The sequence below is a fragment of the Notolepis coatsorum genome, assembly GCF_963971535.1.
Source record: "Notolepis coatsorum genome assembly, chromosome: 3".
Lineage (NCBI taxonomy): Eukaryota > Metazoa > Chordata > Actinopteri > Aulopiformes > Paralepididae > Notolepis > Notolepis coatsorum.
Genome location: NC_140167.1, coordinates 173,333,972 through 173,354,794, shown reverse-complemented (window position 1 = coordinate 173,354,794; position 20,823 = coordinate 173,333,972). Strand labels below are relative to the sequence as shown.

Genomic DNA, 20,823 nt, shown 5'->3' with positions numbered 1-20,823 from the left:
CCATTGCCCAGTCAAAGAAGTGCAATCACTCATTAGATGTGTGTATGTAGGCTAGGCCTGTCTGCCCCCCACCCCCCTGATGTTTGAGAGTTAAGAGTGGACAATAAGTGCTAATAAGATGCTGTGATTTGCTGTTGTTGCACAGACATGAAGCACTTTTTCATAAGCTCAGCTGCACTATAAATGTGTTTTTTTGTTCAAGTGTTGATGTTAGAATGTTCAGATGCACATCATGCACTTGTTTGTTTTTTATTTTATTTTTATATTGAAATGTTGAAGAGGAGATGTTGCAGTTGTTGCACAGTCATAAATGAAGCACTTTTTGCAGGAGATGTTGCAGATGTGGCACATAAATGAAGCACTTTTTTTGAAAAGTATACTACTTTTGCAATGTAGTTAAATAAAAGTTGTGAAAATGTGGTTGCGTGTTGTGTCAAGTTGAGAGAAAATGGTGGTTTTTTTCAATGTATATTTGGTTTATAAAACTGATATAAAGAGACGCTTTAAGAGGGTAATATCATTATCATCACGGGATGATATTGACGGTGGAGAAGAAGAGGTTTCACAAGCACACTGCCAGCGAGGGTGTTTTTGTTTTGAATTCCTTGTAAGAACAAAGATAACGGAACGGTACAGAGCGAGGGAGAGGGGTGACCTCTTTAATGCAACAGTGAGTGAAACGTTTAATGGTGTGAAAGGTTATTAACGTAGTTGTCATGACAACGCGGCACATGACAACCAGAAAGGGGTGGGCTATCATAGTTATGACGAAGATCCTATAAAGCTGACAGTGGTTCCGGGTAGGGCAGACTAAAATCTGACTGAGACTAAGAGGGAAGAAACCAGGAGAGACTCTCTCTCCTCCACCACGGAGGGGGGGGGGGGGGGAAGAATGCCACATCATCATTAGCTTCGGCTACCACGAGGATGGTCTTGGCTAACGAACAGGCCTGACCACTGTTGGACTGAGAGACAGAGGGACAATAGACTGGACTGAAAGATCATTAGATAGACTGAACACACCGAAAGGTCATTAGAATAGACTTTGCAAGGACAATACAATCTGTTAACATCTGAGCTGAGGTTTCTGTTTATAGCAATAAAACAACGCTTTTCCTCATAAGGTATTTCACGGTGTCGAAGTGTCGAATTCTTACGGAGGTGGAGAATTATTATGGTTTGCGGATTGTACTAACGGGGTGAGATAAGGATTTAATCAACCGGTATCGGAGACGTCAGGACCATTAAAATGACACAACGCAGAGGAATTGGATGGAGCCAAACAGACGAAGACGTGATACTGGCCAAATTGATCAGGATCTAACAGTTGATGCCGCTTGGACCCGGATTATTGCTTGCTTTGAAGTTGCTTGAAAGGAAGAGACTGTGTGCAGTGCCGAGGCGTGAAGGGGTAGCCATGGACGCGAGCCAAGCCAGCGAGCGAGCAAGGCCAGCGCCATGGACCCAGCGAGCGAGCCGAGCAAGGCCGGAGAGATAAACGGCGCCATGGACCAAAACAACTGACGGTGAAAAGATAAAGTGAGTCTCAACAACTTCACAAGCCAATAAGAAAACGAACAATAGTGTATCCGTAAACGTAATTAGTTTGACACAGAGAATGCCAGCTGTAATAGTGTGTTTGAATAACAGCAGAGCGGCACCGGTTTTTGTTTTGAAAATCGAGAGTCTTATCTACAGAGCACAGAAGCCACTGTATAGGAGATGGGAAGGGAGGCAAAGGGGAGATGTTCATTCAATTAAAGGGGCAACATCGTATTTAGTTTGATTACTGTTCAAAACGCAGAAAGCGGGAAGCGGGACTGTGGCGTGAAGGGAGCAGTGAACAAACGTTACGGGTGTGGTCGGTAGCGAGAGAATGTTTGAGGCATTAAAGGGACTGTGGAAAAAAAGGAAAAAAAAATTTGCAGACAATTGAGCAGAGCCACGAGGGGTTTAGAACCAGGAAGTGACACGTCAGCTACAATCCTCTAGACTGAGTTTGGCCGCCATCTAGGGGGGCAATAAGATAATACAGGCAAATGGAGGAGGAGTAGGTCGCCACCTAGTGGCGGAGGGGGGGGTAGTGCTGGGGAGTTTCCATTACCCATAGGGGAATATTTAGAGTTTAATTTAATTAAGGAGTTTAATTTTTTCAAATTACCAACTGCTTGTGTGTATACACGGTGGTGTATGTGAGAACTTTGTAAAGGAACTCAAAGTGTAGAATAGAGCGACGTGACAGCTCCAGGGCGATGGTAGACAGCCCGTAGGGTATAGAGCGACGTGACAGCTCCAGGGCGACGGTAGACAGCCCCGTAGGGTATAGAGCGACGTGACAGCTCCAGGGCGACGTAAAACAGCCCCGTAGGGTATATAGAGTGACGTGACAGCTCCAGGGCGACGGTAGACAGCCCCGTAGGGTATAGAGCGACGGGACAGCTCCAGGGCGACGGTAGACAGCCCCGTAGGGTATAGAGCGACGGGACAGCTCCAGGGCGACGGTAGACAGCCCCGTAGGGTATAGAGCGACGTGACAGCTCCAGGGCGACGGTAGACAGCCCCGTAGGGTATAGAGCAACGGACAGCTCTGTTGTATGTTAGATGATAGTACGAGTACGTATGTGAGTTAGGGGCAGGGAACCAACCTGCTCTGTTGTATGTTAGAGCGATGCTCTGTTGTATGTTATTATCATAATAATAATATCGATATACAGGTTATTTAAATAGTTTAATTATTGAATGGGTTAAATAAGAATTGCACAGAGAGATGAGATGCGGTTTAATTAAATAAGTTTAATTATGAAATAAGAGGGAGTTCGATCTCCAGTGGGGCCTTCTCACACCTAATAAATAGGCAGAGTCTTGAGGGGACACGTCACCAGAAAGAACTGGCGCGCGCTGGGGGTCATCCGTGGGACAAACATATAGAGCGCGGAGTGGGTATCGTTTAGCTGCTGGTGTCACACCGGAAGACAACAAAACAGGGAACAGCCCTGTAGGATTAGATATGGGTGTTGAGAAGGTGGGGGACTAATAGAGAACAAATAGCGCCATGGGCTGTAGGACACTCACACCGTCCAACAGTCTGAAAGGGCGTGGCCATGGCAGGGGCTTGCAGAGGAAAAAATATATAGAGAACGAGCTGCAGGCCCAAAGCCACGGTAGACTAATAGAAAGCACCGGGTCGAGTGTACAGAAAAACTGCTGGCGTGGTGTTTCTGCTTTCAGAGTCTGGAGAGGGCCGACGGCGGTGGAGATGAGCCTCAACCAAGATGACCGACGGGGCGGAGACGGCCAACAGGGCGGAGACGGCCAACGGGGCGGAGACGGCCAACGGGGCGGAGACGGCCGACGGGGCGGAGTCCAGCGGTCGCAGGCGGTGTTGCCCAGGGGAGAACGAGGCGGACATCGGAGGGGGCTTCCCTGCGGAGACGCTGTTTAGAGAGCGTTTTGAAACAACAGAGCATGGGCGGTGAATCATGGACAAAACAGGGACTTCCTTTCAGAGTCAATCAGGAGATCGAGAGACGAGACAAGTCCTGTGTTCATTGATTAGGAGTATGAGATATAAATGGAGGATTCATATTCATATTCATAAGATATATGTATAGAAGGATATATATATATATAGAAGGTAGATAAGAGGGAGAACAGTAAAACAACAGGATATAATTATGGTTATGAGTCGTTGGATGTTGTTGGTTTTGGTGGTCGGTTTCGGTTCCCTTTGTGCACGAAGGGGGGCGCAAACAGACATCAGGCAGCAAGATCACTGGGTTGACCGTGGGCCGTCTTCATTTCTTGTGCACAAGAGATGAGGTTGGTTTGCTTCAACCACAGGCTATTTTTGGCATAATTAATTAAAAAACCAAATAATGATTTATGATTCTGAAGGGGTGATAAGAATCAAGGGGGGATTGAGAGAAAATGGTGGTTTTTTCAATGTATATTTGGTTTATAAAACTGATATAAAGAGACGCTTTAAGAGGGTAATATCATTATCATCACGGGATGATATTGACGGTGGAGAAGAAGAGGTTTCACAAGCACACTGCCAGCAAGGGTGTTTTTGTTTTTAATTCCTTGTAAGAACAAAGATAACGGAGCGGTACAGAGCGAGGGAGAGGGGTGACCTCTTTAATGCAACAGTGAGTGAAACGTTTAATGGTGTGAAAGGTTATTAACGCAGTTGTCATGACAACGCGGCACATGACAACCAGAAAGGGGTGGGCTATCATAGTTATGACGAAGATCCTATAAAGCTGACGTGATACTGGCCAAATTGATCAGGATCTAACAAAGTGTACATATAATCATAGCACAGGGAGGCGCCGTGGCAGTCCGGCCCCTGGCCCCTTGGGTTTCTGACAATGTGGCCCCCTGAACAATTTAGTTGAATAGCCCTGATGTAGTCCATACAATTACATAATAGAGACAGACACTCTAAATAAACTACAAGCAGACTGTTGGTTCATTACTGAAAACTGCCAATGTCTGTTATGATAGTTTAATTCAATTACAGAATGCTTAGTATTGATGTCTGGTATTGAACCATAGATAAAGAATACACTGTGTTAATGCTGGATATCTATAATTCATTACACGAACCATGTACATTAGAAATGCTTTAGTATTCAAATGGTACACAAGAAATGTCAAATGTCTGGTGCATTCTCTCTTGGGGGGAGAAGCCAGCAACTCAGGAAGGAGACAAGACCCCCCTCTGGGCTGACAACACGCCCATATATGGACAATGGAGGTCTCTGGGCTGACAGAGTGGAAAATACCCAGGGACTTGTTTTAGTAGCCAGACATGTTATTGGTAAAGACCATATTTGGAAAGGACAGACCCAGGAACAGCAACCTCTTGTTTACACCTCATTGATAGAAGACAATTTTGGATATAACTCTGATTGGCTGAAAAGAGCCTAAGTATATAAAGAGAAACAGTGCTAAATCACAGTAGGCCAGACCCCCCCACATCTGGTCTCCACCGCCACTATCTGAGAGTGTATTTTGCAATGTACGTGAGTAAACCATGATAACCACTGTTTTGGTGTTGTGTAGTTTAAATGTAAGGTCCCTATCTTGGACCAGGTATGTGATGCAGAGTACATTCCTTTAATTTACAACCATGTGAATATGTGTGTAGACTTGTTTGAATATGAAAGTATCTATAACAATGTATTCATCATGTTTGATGAATGAAATAATCCCTGTATGTCAAAACCTGCTCTTCCCACCTTGGGCCTCTGGCAATAAATATGAGTTGAAATTCAAGCTCTCTTGTCCAGACTACAAGCTTTATTCTCCTCTGGCTAAGTGGAGTCAAAGGGGAAAACCATTCCACTATTGTATTCTTCTTCTATCCATTTAGCAACCAATGTACACTGTGATTAACCTAGTATATGTACATAATATACTACACGCACAACAGATGCATAAATGTTAATTAATTCATTAATAAAACATCATTGATATGAGGTGAAGTGAATATGCATCGCTGGTCACTCACCTGGAGGAATTCCCTGTAGGGGAGACACTTATCCAGAGAGAGGAACTTGGTGATGCGCGGGGCAGCGTTACCTTTCGGCTGCGAGGGAGAGACAAAAAAACATGTTTTCACTTTGGCATTATAATTGTGTGTAGTTTCATGGCACAAAATAAATGTAATAATCTAATCCTTTTTAAATCATAGCTGCAAACTCATGGAGAATGAAAAAGGTGACAGACACAACACACCACACCACTCAGAAATAATTCACTTAAGAGCCCTAGTTTGGAATCCTAAAGGTGACTAGTTTACAGGTATGTTAACTCCACAACACAACGTGTGGAAAGTGAAGGGGGCCGAATACTTTCTGAAGGCTCTGTACAGAAGAATACAATACCGTGAGCAGCGGCACTTAAAAAGCAAAGTACACCAGTAGGGCTGAGCCCAAACGTTTGAACCTTCGTTCGTTGTGTTTGGCATTCGAATTCTAAATCAAGTCTATTCATTCTGTTTAAACCAATGTGGTTTTTCTTCACAGTTGCAGATAAAGAATAGGCTACACTAATATTATACTATTATAGTACATGACTCGTCATAAAAATTTAAATAAAACATTTATCATAAATGATGTAGCCTATCTGCATCCACTTGGCACTCGGCACTCCATCAAGACGTCACCATCACTTTCGTACCAACCGTGCCTTTATTGGATTATTTATGTCTACGAAACTGATGAGTTATATTCACTAAAGAAAGTTGATTTAAAACATTTTTTAAATACTAATTTAATCAGATTAATCACTTTATTAAAAAGATTATTTTTTTGTATTGTTTTTATTGACCTATAGTCCATTCATGCTGAGTGAATCAGTTCCCCCAGCCACATTTGTGTATTCAAAATTTTTGGGGGAATTAACTGATAGAAAATCAATAAAAAATGAATCCAATCGAATCCAATCTAATAGAATCGTGGTCAAATGAAGAGATTTCATGATGCATTGAATCGTTGCCTGAATAATCGTAATCGAAATTAATCGTTGTGAGGTCGCATCGTTACACCCCTAGTAAAAACCCATCACTGCGACAATACACAGAAGGTCTTTCACTGCCACACAACAGCAGGTTAACCCTTTCACTGCCACACTACAGAAGGTTAACCCTTTACTATCACACTACCGACGTGATAGTAAAGGGTTAACCTTCTGTAGTGTGGCAGTGAAAGGGTTAAAAAGCAAAGTACTTCCGGTTTAGCTGCAATATGTAGCGCACGCAATTGGTTACAGCTCCGCTCCCGTTATCGTTAATTTCGTTTAAAAACCTTATTTGGACAATACCAAAAGAGAGTAGACCACATCGTATGTATTGATAAGACCCTCTACTAACTATATCAAAAGACAACATGGATAAGGATAAGAGAAAGGGTGGAAGGAAACAAGACACAGCAATTCTAACGGCGCCGATTGAAACACGTTCAAGGAAAATGACAGGCGACGCTGTGGCAGATCCGTTGACAAGCCCCGACGCGGGGAATATAGAGGAGAATACACAGGGACCAAGGACAACTGGCCCCGAGATGGAGACAATAGATGACAACATAACAGGAACATCAGAAAAAAGTACCGTGAAGGAAAAAGCAGGCGATTTTGAGAAGATAATAGCAAAAACATCCATCGGATCCCTCACTGCTCCAATAACATCAACTGACACAAGCAGTTCAATTACACAACCCGACTTCAACTCTCTGACTATCCTGATAAAAGAACAGATGGTCGCTTTCAAAGCACACGTAAAAGAACAGATGGTCGCTTCCAAAGCACACGTTGAACACATCGATACTAAATTCGAAGAGGTTATGAGAGCGGTCGCTTTACAGTCCATGCGAATCACGACAGTGGAGATTTCGGTGACAGAAAACACAAAAGCAGTCAAAGCGAACGAAGGTGGCTTGACAGAGATGGGAGAAGAGATGGAAAGAGCTAAAGAGGAATATCGGAGGGAAATAAAAGGGCTTAAAAACGAAGCGATGGAGAGGCAACTAGAAACCCAACGTTACCACAGGCGGAATAACATCCGCATTGTGGGGCTTGATGAAGCAGTGAACTGCGAAGACATCAACTTTCCAAAAGAGTTATCAACGATTTTGGATAACACCGATCCAAACAAAGTGCCAGAAGTGGAACAAGTTTACAGAATCGGTTCCCAGGGGCAAAGTATCAACGGGCCGAGAGTCATCATTGTCACTCTGCGGAAAACTACAACAAGGGATGACATCATCAAATATGCTCGCAACCAACGTGGGAAGCTGAAGTATGGTGATAAACCAATATTTATCTACGAAGATTTGAGCAAAGAGGCCATCATCCGACGTCTACCATACAAAGATGTGATGCAAAAGCTGTACAAAGCCGGCTACAAGCCAAGGCTAGCATATCCGGCGCTGTTATCATTCTTGGGCAATAACGGCCGCAGGTCAGGTCCATATACACCTTTTGAAGCTGAGGATTTCCTGAATCAAAATGTAGCAAATAACCCAAAGCATGACGAAAATGCCGGAAACAGTTAAGCCTCTCTCTAAATATATACCAGTGTTGGAATGACTTTATTGTGTTCATCAATGAGGTCATTCCACCAGTGTTGGAATGACATTGTTGTGTTCATCAAAGTAGCAAACGATATGCAAGTCGTCTATAACAAAGTGTACTGTGTATAATACGATTCATAATACATTATAATTTCAGTCTCTGGTCTCTGAGGGGACAAATAAATATCAATGCAAAAAGATCTATCTGGAATATTCTGGGTTTATCGCTCAAATGCCCTGGGTCTCTTAGATCATTCTGGAATGTAAAATAGTCTAGGCACTAGTATATTCTACAACCTTCTAGAATATAAGGCACCATGACAACGAAGCATACAACTCTAACAATAACATTCGGTGTGTATACACATAGCAGATAATAAATTAAATGAAGTGCAATCAGTCCTTAATAATACTTTAAAATTAACCACACATAAACGTATGAGCACAGCAAGGTTATTCTAACAATTTAAGTAATCACTCCATTAAAGGCACATTGAAGCGCTAAAAGGCGCTGCTTTTCTATCTTATCTAATCAGTTAAATCGGTTCTAGTGGCTTCTCCACGTTGATAATTATTTATCTCTTATTCCTTATCTATATCTTTCCATTGATTTTTATTTTATTTAATTTTTTCTTCTCATTACTCTATATTTTTTAAATATATTTTAACTTACATTGTTCTTTTCCAATGTTCTTCACATTAAGGTGTCAATATTACTCTATATTTTTTAAATATATTTTAACTTACATTATTCTTTTCCAATGTTCTTCACATTAAGGTGTCAATATTGCTCTACAATCTTTTCCTTTTTTTCCCCCACACGTTAGTGGAGGGTTCAAAGGAATATGTCGATAAAGGTTTATTCTCTTTTTTTATTTTATTTTTTATTTTTATCTTTATGTTATTTATCACAATACTTCATTACAGTAAGGGAAGGTGCAAGACCAAAAGCGACATTCTATTGCAATAGAATGGAAATGTTAGATCCTATGGCAATTAGCATAGGAAAATTAGGATTACAATGCTCAGTTTGGGCAATCCGGTGGACCATGGGAGAAAGTCAATCGCGGAGGATGTGTTCTTGGAACACAGGCATGTTCGACTTTCTGGGTGAGGGGAAAATAGGGGATTTTTATTTGTATATATATATGTTTTTAAGCTCAGCTCTCAACGGGACCTCATTAATTGGATGTGCATCTATTGTAGCTTCATACTCCAGAAACATTACCAAAAACTACACGAAAACATGCATAGACTATGGCTAGTTTGAATATAATGGTATGGAACACCGGTGGGATAAACAAACAACACAAGCGCAAAAGCGTGCTTACACTGATGAAAAAAGAACATGTGGACGTGGCTCTATTAAGCGAAACGCACATTTTAGAGGGAGACATAAATACGTTAGCGGATAACATATGTGACTCGCCGTGACCAAACCCGATTTGATCCGCAAAGGGGGAGGTGCTCTGAAATGACTTAATGTCTTGCTGTCCAGAAAATCCCAAAAATCGAAATGTTGATTTTTTTTACATATTTGAATTGTCATTAATCTGTTCCATTATTTGCCCTTAGTTGCAAACTTAAATACAACTTGTAAATGAGGTAATTATTGCTATAATAGTTCCAAAATTTTTCTTTCAATTGAGGATAAAAAACTACACGAGCGGGCTTGGGCCTGTCCACAGGGGCCAAGTACTGTACTTAATAGGTGTTAACACACAGACATCATTATTTAGCTTTCCTTTCTCAGAGAGAGAATAACACACTATTAATACACTATCTTAATGTTATAAGTTATAAGCAACGTAACGCAGTGTCTAAAAAAAAGATTAAAAAAAAATAGGCCTTGACCCTTATAAAACGTATGTTTTAACTTAATTAAAAACCATTAAAACACAGTTAGAATTTTATGAGCGAACGAATTTCGTTAGGGTGAATTTTTTCCAACCTAATGGGTAAATACATCTAAATAACACTGTTGAAAGCTTGGATGTGTCGACGTTACAAATGGTACAATCGCGCGGCTTGGTGCTCAGCAGCTGCAGCGCGAGGCTGGACTGCTGGAGAGATGTTGTAACCCTTTCACTGCCACACACAGAAGCGCTTAGTACCGCGGATTTCTTTGTGCAGAATAAAAATCTGAACGCTGAAGAGCTGCTGCTGTTGCAGCACGCAAGAGAGATGTTGTAACCCTTTCACTGCCACACACAGAAGCGCTTAGTACCGCGGATTTCTTTGTGCAGAATAAAAATCTGAACGCTGAAGAGCTGCTGCTGTTGCAGCACGCAAGAGAGATGTTGTAACCCTTTCACTGCCACACACAGAAGCGCTTAGTACCGCGGATTTCTTTGTGCAGAATAAAAATCTGAACGCTGAAGAGCTGCTGCTGTTGCAGCACGCAAGAGAGATGTTGTAACCCTTTCACTGCCACACACAGAAGCGCTTAGTACCGCGGATTTCTTTGTGCAGAATAAAAATCTGAACGCTGAAGAGCTGCTGCTGTTGCAGCACGCAAGAGAGATGTTGTAACCCTTTCACTGCCACACACAGAAGCGCTTAGTAACGCTTCGCCTCAAAGCCGTTTCTGGCCGAATTAGTAATTGAATCTTTAATTTTTTTTTCAGAGGTATTCAGAGGTATTTCGTCGAGATTTCATAATTTGTAATGTGGCAGCGAAATGTGTAGAAATATGGTAAAAAAAACTATTTATCCGTTTTTTTATCCGTCACTACCACACTACAGAAGGTTAACCTTTCACTACCACACTACAGAAGGTTAACCCTTTCACTACCACACTACAGAAGGTTAACCTTTCACTACCACACTACAGAAGGTTAACCCTTTCACTACCACACAACAGAAGGTTAACCTTTCACTACAACACCACAGAAGGTTAACCTTTCACTACCACACTACAGAAGGTTAACCTTTCACTACCACACTACAGAAGGTTAACCTTTCACTACAACACCACAGAAGGTTAACCTTTCACTACCACACTACAGAAGGTTAACCTTTCACTACCACACTACAGAAGGTTAACCTTTCACTACAACACCACAGAAGGTTAACCTTTCACTACCACACTACAGAAGGTTAACCTTTCACTACCACACTACAGAAGGTTAACCCTTTCACTACCACACTACAGAAGGTTAACCTTTCACTACCACACTACAGAAGGTTAACCTTTCACTACCACACTACAGAAGGTTAACCCTTTCACTACCACACAACAGAAGGTTAACCTTTCACTACAACACCACAGAAGGTTAACCTTTCACTACCACACTACAGAAGGTTAACCTTTCACTACCACACTACAGAAGGTTAACCTTTCACTACAACACCACAGAAGGTTAACCTTTCACTACCACACTACAGAAGGTTAACCTTTCACTACCACACTACAGAAGGTTAACCCTTTCACTACCACACTACAGAAGGTTAACCTTTCACTACCACACTACAGAAGGTTAACCCTTTCACTACCACACTACAGAAGGTTAACCTTTCACTACAACACCACAGAAGGTTAACCTTTCACTACCACACTACAGAAGGTTAACCTTTCACTACAACACCACAGAAGGTTAACCTTTCACTACCACACTACAGAAGGTTAACCTTTCACTACCACACTACAGAAGGTTAACCTTTCACTACAACACCACAGAAGGTTAACCTTTCACTACCACACTACAGAAGGTTAACCTTTCACTACCACACTACAGAAGGTTAACCCTTTCACTACCACACTACAGAAGGTTAACCTTTCACTACCACACTACAGAAGGTTAACCTTTCACTACCACACTACAGAAGGTTAACCCTTTCACTACCACACAACAGAAGGTTAACCTTTCACTACAACACCACAGAAGGTTAACCTTTCACTACCACACTACAGAAGGTTAACCTTTCACTACCACACTACAGAAGGTTAACCTTTCACTACAACACCACAGAAGGTTAACCTTTCACTACCACACTACAGAAGGTTAACCTTTCACTACCACACTACAGAAGGTTAACCCTTTCACTACCACACTACAGAAGGTTAACCTTTCACTACCACACTACAGAAGGTTAACCCTTTCACTACCACACTACAGAAGGTTAACCTTTCACTACAACACCACAGAAGGTTAACCTTTCACTACCACACTACAGAAGGTTAACCTTTCACTACCACACTACAGAAGGTTAACCCTTTCACTACCACACAACAGACGGTTAACCTTTCACTACCACACTACAGAAGGTTAACCCTTTCACTACCACACAACAGAAGGTTAACCTTTCACTACCACACTACAGAAGGTTAACCCTTTCACTACCACACTACAGAAGGTTAACCTTTCACTACCACACTACAGAAGGTTAACCCTTTCACTACCACACTACATGTATTTACATCTAAATGCTTCTGGAGAGGCCATCAGAACATTGAACATTGACTTTAGCATGTCTATTTTTATATCGTGTTATTTTAAATGCTAATAAAATCTTGAAACTTGATTAATCTCTTGTTTATTATCAGGGTCCCTTTCACTACCACTACCAGTCACCAGACTCATTGTAATAACAAAGAGCCTCAGACTGGAAAGCTGCCAGGTGTTAATTGCCCTAGAAAGAGGGGGGCCATGGATTACAATGACTTCTGGGTAGTGTTGTAGTTGTTTCACTATTGTCACAGAATAGCCTGCTCGTCTCTTGAAGGTTATTATCTCTGAATACGTTTTGTGATAATCACCATGAATCATAGGAAGTAGCTTGCAAAGTATCCCACCAAAATGTTCAAGTGATGGCTTATTTTGAAGGTATGAATCTGTACTTTCATAATATGTAAAAAAAAAAAAATTAAGATCCCTCAACATGACCCTGAAGTCCATACCTGGTCACATATACCATAATATTAGTCACTCTTCTTTTGCTACGAGATCTAGAGGGGTAGCCATAGTCGTCAGACGCAAATTAAATATCGAATTGAAAGGGGTATGGTCGGATGCTGAGGGGCGCATAACTATAGCTAGGATTATACACAATAACAGGAAAATTGCATTGGCAGCGGTATATGCCCCGAATTTGTACGAAGTGGGTTTCTTCACTTCACTAACAGGAGAAATGTTAAACCATCCCGAGTACTCATATATAATAGGTGCGGATTTTAATGCCATTTGGAACCCAAGGATGGACAAAACTTACCTTTCCTTCTCCAGCGAACAAAAGAATTCATCTAAAGCATTAAAAGATTGGTCGAAATCAACAGGAGTAACTGATTTATGGCGTTCACTTAACCCCATGACCCGCAAGTACTCCTGTCGTTCGGCGAGACACAACACACTATCCAGAATTGATTACGTCTTTGCATCCCCGAGAATATTTGATAAATATGAAGTGGAAATGACACCCAATGCGCTATCAGATCACTGCTACTTAATCCTGAAAGCAACATTTGGTACACTATCTACCCGGGCCCCAAGATGGCGTTTTAATTCGATGCTGCTTAACAACAAGGAATTCATTACACAAATTAAAGAAGCTCTCACAGTATTCCTACAAGATAATGCTAACTCGGTGCAAGATCCCAGAATATTATGGATGTCGGTAAAGAATATGATCAAGGATTTCTCGGATAGATTTACCTCCATATTGCGCAAAAATCAAAACACAAAACTGTCTGAAATGGAAACGCTTTACTCAACGCTTTTTAATTCTTTAAAATACAACAACTCTACTAGACTAGATAACCAAGTTAACATTCTAAAGACAGAGATCAAAGCAATGTACAGACAAAAATCGGAATTGCAAATACGCAGCACTAGACAACAGCAGTACTTCCAAGGTTCTAAACCTAGTCACCTATTAGCCATGCGACTAAGAATTAATGCAAAATTTGCAGATATAACTGCCATTAGGAAACAACAAACTCTAGTAACAGAACCCAAAATAATAAACGATACATTCAAAGAATTCTACTCCGATTTATATAACTCAGAAACGACCTTTGATCAAGACAAATTAGACACATATCTTAATCAAATTACTCTCCCTAAACTTACGGATGAAGACGCTAAACAGTTAGAAGTACCGATCACATTAGAAGAACTCAAGAAAGCCATATCCGGAATGAAAAACGGCAAAGCTCCGGGAATTGACGGTATCCCATCAGAAATGTACATTTCTTGCTGGGACATATTTGGACCCTTATTACTAAATATGATCTTATACTCAGTCAAAGAGGGAAGCTTCATTGAACACCAAAATACCGCACTCATTTCAGTTCTTCACAAAAAAGACAAAGACCCCACTGAGTGCGGTAGTTACCGTCCTTTAAGCCTCCTCGGAACCGATGTCAAACTGTACTCTAAGATATTAGCCATCAGATTGCAAAAGCATATGACGTCTTTAGTTCATCCGGACCAAACAGGCTTCATAAAAGGTCGCCTGATCAATGATAACATAAGGCGAATACTGCACATACTAGATACAGACAAAGAGGACATCACACCTAAGGCGATACTATCCCTGGATGCTATGAAAGCATTTGACAGGTTGGAATGGTCGTTTCTATGGGCAGTATTGGAAAGGATGGGGTTAGGAAAAGGTTTCATTGATATGATTAAAGTACTATACAAGGACCCATCGGCCAGGATTACAACAGGCACATTCATCTCCGATATCTTTCCGGTATCACGCTCAGCCAGACAAGGTTGCCCTCTTAGTCCCGGACTATTCGATCTATCATTAGAACCTTTAGCACAATTTATAAGACAATCCCAACACATAGAACCAATAGTAATCAAGGGCACACATCATAAAATTAGTTTATATGCGGACGACGTAATATTATTCATGCAAAACCCCAACAACACATTGCCGCTTATACTCAAGTTGATAGAGAACTTTGGTGATTTATCAGGATTTAAAATAAATTGGCCTAAGTCGGCTTTTCTTCCTCTTAACACCAGTGCAAAAAAAGAGACAACCCTCCCAGGTGCGATACCCATGGTCAAACATTTCAGATGCTTGGGTGTGGAAATATTTCCCACCATAAGACAAACGGTGAAGCACAATTACACAAAAATACAGAATAAAATCAAAGACGACCTGGACAGGTGGGCAAAACTTAAAAACTCAGTACAGGCAAGGGTATCAATAGTTAAGATGGATATATTACCAAGAATCAATTTCTTCAGCTCAATGCTTCCGTTACCTCCTCCAGAGGGCTACTGGAAAAGATTACAAACCTCCACATACAAATTTATTTGGAATAACAAACCACCTCGCATAAAAAGATCCACCGCACAGAGAAATAAAGCAGACGGTGGCATGGCAGTCCCAGATTTTTTACAATATTTTAATGCCTTCACATTAAGACCATTGAAGAAGATATGGTTTGACCCCGAGGCTTTGGTATCTTGGAGAAAATTAGAAGAAAACATAGTAGCCCCACAGAGATTGAAAGACATAGCATACACTAAACTTTCAATCAAGCATTGTGAGCGAGAATTTGGCCCAATAATTACTCATGCAATCAGGACATGGCGGGAAACACAACATACCAGACCTGGAAAATGACTTTGATTGGCAAGGAGCCTGGGCAAATGTCCGACTTACATCAAGGAACCCGGATCATCAACAAATCAATCTGAACTATATTCACAGGACATACTTGACTCCTATAAGGCTGTGCAAAATGGGGCTTATACAAGACTCCAAATGCTCCCAATGTACAAATGGGGACGAAGGAACATTTATGCACATGTATTGGGACTGCCCACCAGTTAAGGCATTCTGGAAAGATGTGTCCCAACAATTATCAATACTCGTATTTTGGAATATACCTGTACACCCCGCGGTATTGCTATTGAATGATGTTTTTGAGTTTGCAGTGAATCCACAACTAAAAAGATTGGTTTTATCGGGTATCACAGTAGCTAAAAAACTGATCGCATCACGTTGGTTTCAACCGGAAAAAATGTGCCGGAAAGTGTGGTTTCTTACATATCTCGATGTGATATATCAAGAAATATCTACAGCAAGAATTCTGGGGCTCAATGAATCCAAAATGTCAATGTGGTTAGAAGTGGTGGAGAGAATTAAAGCTAGCCTATAATGGTGGTGTCTGGTTAGGAGTGAGGGATAATGGAGGTACTATCCAAGAGGGGGTCCGGGAGGGGGGGGGTTTGAGCTGGAGCATATGTGTGTAGGGTTTTAGAAAATAGGTATTAGGGGTATATTATATACTAACATTTATATAATTGTAACTTCGCTGGATATACACTGTATACGGTTAAAATGTTATTATTGACTATTTTTGTTTTATCCTGTTTCTGTACTTGCATATATTTTAACCACCTTTACTGAAAGTTTCATTATACATTGTGTGTTGAGTACTGACTTTTAATAAGTTTTGTTTTGCAATAATAAAAAAATTAAAAAAAAAAAAAAAAAAAAGCAAAGTACACCACAGTAAAAAAAACCATCACAGTACGACGACGGGCACTCACCGGATGCTGCATGATGGCGGCGAACTTGACGTGGAGGTGAGCGGAGAACCAGTAGCTGGGCTGGAGGTGGGCCAGCAGCTCCTCCGCGGCAGGGCTCCCCAGCGTGTTGGACTCCACCTCCTGACGTAGGAACTTCTTCTTGTGCAGCAGCTCCCTCGTGTTGCCGTAGTGGTAGATCCCGCGAGGCCAGTCGTGGCTCATGAAGATGTCGATGGGCCTCTGGATCTATTAGGGAAGGAGGGGAGAATGGGGGTACATACATTATCTGAATATATACCTGCAGATAATTCTTCTATATACCGTAATTTTCGGACTATAAGGCCTGAATATAAGCCGCAGCAGTTTATAAGCCGCAGGTGTTTTTATTTTTTAATTTTTAGTGTTTATCGCTTTTTACTACTGGGCAGTCCAGTAGAGAGAGAGAGAGAGGAAGAACGGGAGACAGAGTGGAGGGAAGACATTCGGCAAATGACGCCGGGTCGGGGTATTCGAACCCGGGTCGGCCGTGCCACGACGCAGCACGTTACATGGTTCGCCACTTGGGTGCCCCAAGCCGCAGGTGTTTTAATGTTTAATTACCATATGTAAGGGTTCGTGCACAGAGGGGATTGTCGGGAAAGAAATGGCTGTTTGAGGAAGCTCCCATTTATAAAAAAATTTGTTTAAACAGTAACGTTAGCTAGGTACTAACGTTAGCTCACGGAACGATAGCTAGTTAGCCAACGCTAGCCAGCACCTGCGAAAACGAATGCCAAACTGATGATATCAGACGTTGATATCAGGAGCTATCAGTAGCTAGCCAGCTAGATAACATCAGACAATGCCTGGTATTAAACTAAAGTGAATAGTTGACTGGGCCATTTTGTTTAATGCTTCAGTTATGTTGAAAGAGGAGCTCTGAGCTGCTCATGCACTCGACTCTTGCCGTAAGGGTTTGTTGACATGGGTCTGTGAGGGGGAGGAGGGGCAAGGCGTGCACTGCTGCAGCAGCTGTGGGCCTGTGAGAGAAGAGCGAGTGAGAGTTAAAGGTGGTGGACTGTAACCTGTAAAATACATAGATTTAGGAGGTCCCCTAGTGGCCATTAGCTGTAAAAATCCATAGATTAGCCGCACCGTTATATAAGCCGCAGGGTCGAAAAAATGTGAAAAAAGGCGCGGCTTATAGGCAGAAAATTACGGTACCTTCTTATACACCTTATAACTCTGTATAATAGCATGTACAATAATGCTATATATATATATTATATATATGATGATGACTTTATTCTAGACTCAAGGTCCATATTACACATATACAAAACAACAATATATATACAAACACATCACATCACACACACATTAGCTACATATCTGTAGATACTCTATATCTGTACATATCCCTTATCTACTCTTACTGGTTACGCTGCTGGCCAGTATGACTTACTACCATAGTGTCTTTATACCTGTATCCAGGGGAGGAAATTAGGCCACTTTACTCGCCAAATGCGAGTATTTTTTACGTTTGGCGAGTGATTCATGAAGACCACTCGCCAGTCTGGCGAGTATACAAAAAAAATAAAACATTCTGCAATCACTGCACTGGCAAACGGTGCGCGTCTTCTGAGTGCTCGCTTTAGTTGACAGTGCCACGAGAGCACTGCACAAGACCACCCGCGGACATATAATGTTTAATAAACGTTTGCGCAGTACTGGCCAACCCGCGGACATATAATAATAATAAAAGTCCCGCGGTACTACTAGGCTAGCCATCAGGAGCACTCGCAAACAGATAACGTTAAACACAGCAGAATATGGAAAACAGACAGACTGACCAACGGGGAACTGCATCCAACCCAAGTACAACCATCGAGTATAAGTTACTAAGGACACATTTAAATCAGAGGTGTAATGTTGTCTACTGGAACTGTATACAGTGGTTAGCTTCTAGTTAGCGTTTTAGATATAGGTGCTTGCTAGCTAACGTTAGCCCCGTGTGCTCAAAGCAGCCAGCTAGGTGTATATCTGTTATGACTATAATGTTTCCAAAAAAGCACCGGACTACGACGTAAGGTTAGACATTTTATTTCATGCTCAAAAGCCCCTGGCTTGCACATCGCAGTCACGAAAGGGGCTAGCTAAGCTCAACCAGTGCACTGCACAACGTCAACAGCACACCAACCCAACTGACGTTACCACAACACTTCACAGCACTGTCGTAAGACCACCGTGCTGTCTTAAAGGCACAGTGTGCCTACCCAGATGCATACACAACATTGACGCGGCTTGACATACAAAGAAGTAATTATCACAATTAGTGATTTTTTTTGTCTGGTAAAAAATCTGTTTGGCTGGTAAAAAAAATCAGATACTCGCCAGTTGGCTGGTAAGCCAAAAAGTTAGTTTCCTCCCCTGCCTGTATCACTGTACATATTAATACTACAACTCTGTACAGACATCTGATTAGCACTATTACTCAGTAGTACTAATTTCTATATTGTATCCCCAGTTTAATCACCTGTACATCGTATATTACTATTGTACTTTACTGTTACATTTTCACTCTGGTTGGATTCCAAACTTATTTTTGTTGTACTGTACTTGTGCTGTATAATGACAATACATTTTAATCTAATCTAATCTAAACATGTAACAAGGTTGTAACTGGACGAAAGACAGGTGCCGTGTGCAAAGCGCCTGCCAGTAGCTAGTGCCCACCTGTTATAGCGGTGCCAGTCAACAATATGGCTGGAGGAGTGAGTGGAACCTCGCAGTAAGAGCCCCTCGCTGTAAACCCCTACGTTAAATACCCCTGCTTCACTACCTGAACTGGATCCCATTTAGGTGGCAGAATGGCTAAGACTGTGGTATTTAACTTTTGTGGTTATATTACTGATCACTTGGTAATATGTACTGTATATGATATAGCAGATGGAGCACAAGTAGTAACTGTGATACCTGTTTTAATTTGAAGACCTCGATGTTTCTGATGTGGTAAACGCTTCTCAGGGTGTCTGGGCTGTATGGTGGGAACTCGTGGTGACCTGGGGAAACGAAACATCAATAGTGTGTCTCCAGAGTGGTTACATCTGGTTATATCTGCACCAATCATTTAGACACACGGTAGCAATAAGTTAACTAAACTAACCTTTCCTGTAGTCGTGGGACTTGAAGATTCCAGACAAGCCACCAATTCTAATCCCTTTGTAGCGCACAACACCGGCATAACCTGGAGACATGTTGGCACAGAGAGTAAGCAAGAGGGTCTAGGAATGGATGGATAGATGGATGAGGCATCCACATGGTAAATGGACTGCATTTATATAGTGCTTTTATCCAAAGTGTTTTACAATTTAAGCTTCTCATTCACCCATTGACCCACACAGACGGCGGAGGCAACCATGCGAGGTGCTGACCTGCTCATCGGTAGCAGTTAGGGGTTAAGTGTCTCACTCAAGGACACCTCGACACACTGCCCGGGAGGAGCCGGAATCTAACCCAGGAATCTTCCGATTACCAGATGACAGCTCTACCTCCGGAGCCACTGTTGCCCCCGAAGATGGATGAAGCATCCCCACATACACCGTGTTTTCCCACCTACCCAGATAGTAGATGTTGGGAGCCACCCAGCCTCCGTAAGGCAGCTCCTGCATGTGGTTGGAGGCCTCATGGTTTCCTCCGATGAAGATAGTCAGGACCGGAGCCTTCTTCTCCCCGGAGTAATACCTGCAGAAGAGAGTGCGATCAGACGTGGAGGACTTAAAAAACTACCTCTACACGTCTTAAATAAAAACAGGAGAGACGAGAGGAGCGACTGACTTGTAGAAGGTCTGCATGGTCCGGTACTTGACGGGGACGGCCATGCACTTCATGTCCCCCTCGTTCCGGACCGCTTGGAAGTCCCCGCAGCACAGCAGCAGGTCCACCTTCACCCCCTCCTTGTTCTCCAGGTAGCCAATCGTCTCGTAGATCTTGTCGAGCTCGCCATGGCAACAGCCTTCGACGGCGATCTTCATGGTGGATTTTCAGTTCTGAATTCTCAAGAGGATGTGGCAGCGTGTCTAATAAGTCACCCTCTCCTGTAGGTTAGGTTTTGATATATCCGTCAGCCTCCGCGCGGTACTTCAGGGCGACAGGTGTTCTGTTCCTCGCTGTGCCTGATGGCGGTGATCTGCGTGGGAATAAACGACCGGGACACCGTTAGCTGGAGAGTCGGCGTGAGGCCGTTTTTCTTTTTCGGTCGAAATAGCAGC

The 20,823-nt window shown here is 42.2% G+C and overlaps 1 protein-coding gene across 1 annotated transcript in view; it reads right to left on the bottom strand.

Moving 5' to 3' along the window:
- LOC311226060 (lariat debranching enzyme-like) overlaps window positions 1-20,586 on the bottom strand; it is a gene marked incomplete at both ends in the record, with an annotated part of 39,106 nt that extends 18,520 nt beyond the window's left edge. The window contains 6 exons of the mRNA XM_084311438.1: window positions 5,516-5,593; window positions 16,595-16,819; window positions 19,529-19,614; window positions 19,719-19,799; window positions 20,172-20,296; window positions 20,390-20,586. Of these exons, the coding sequence (XP_084167564.1) occupies window positions 5,516-5,593; window positions 16,595-16,819; window positions 19,529-19,614; window positions 19,719-19,799; window positions 20,172-20,296; window positions 20,390-20,586 (792 nt within the window). The remainder of the gene's footprint in view (window positions 1-5,515; window positions 5,594-16,594; window positions 16,820-19,528; window positions 19,615-19,718; window positions 19,800-20,171; window positions 20,297-20,389) is intronic.
- Window positions 20,587-20,823: the final 237 nt, after the last annotated feature.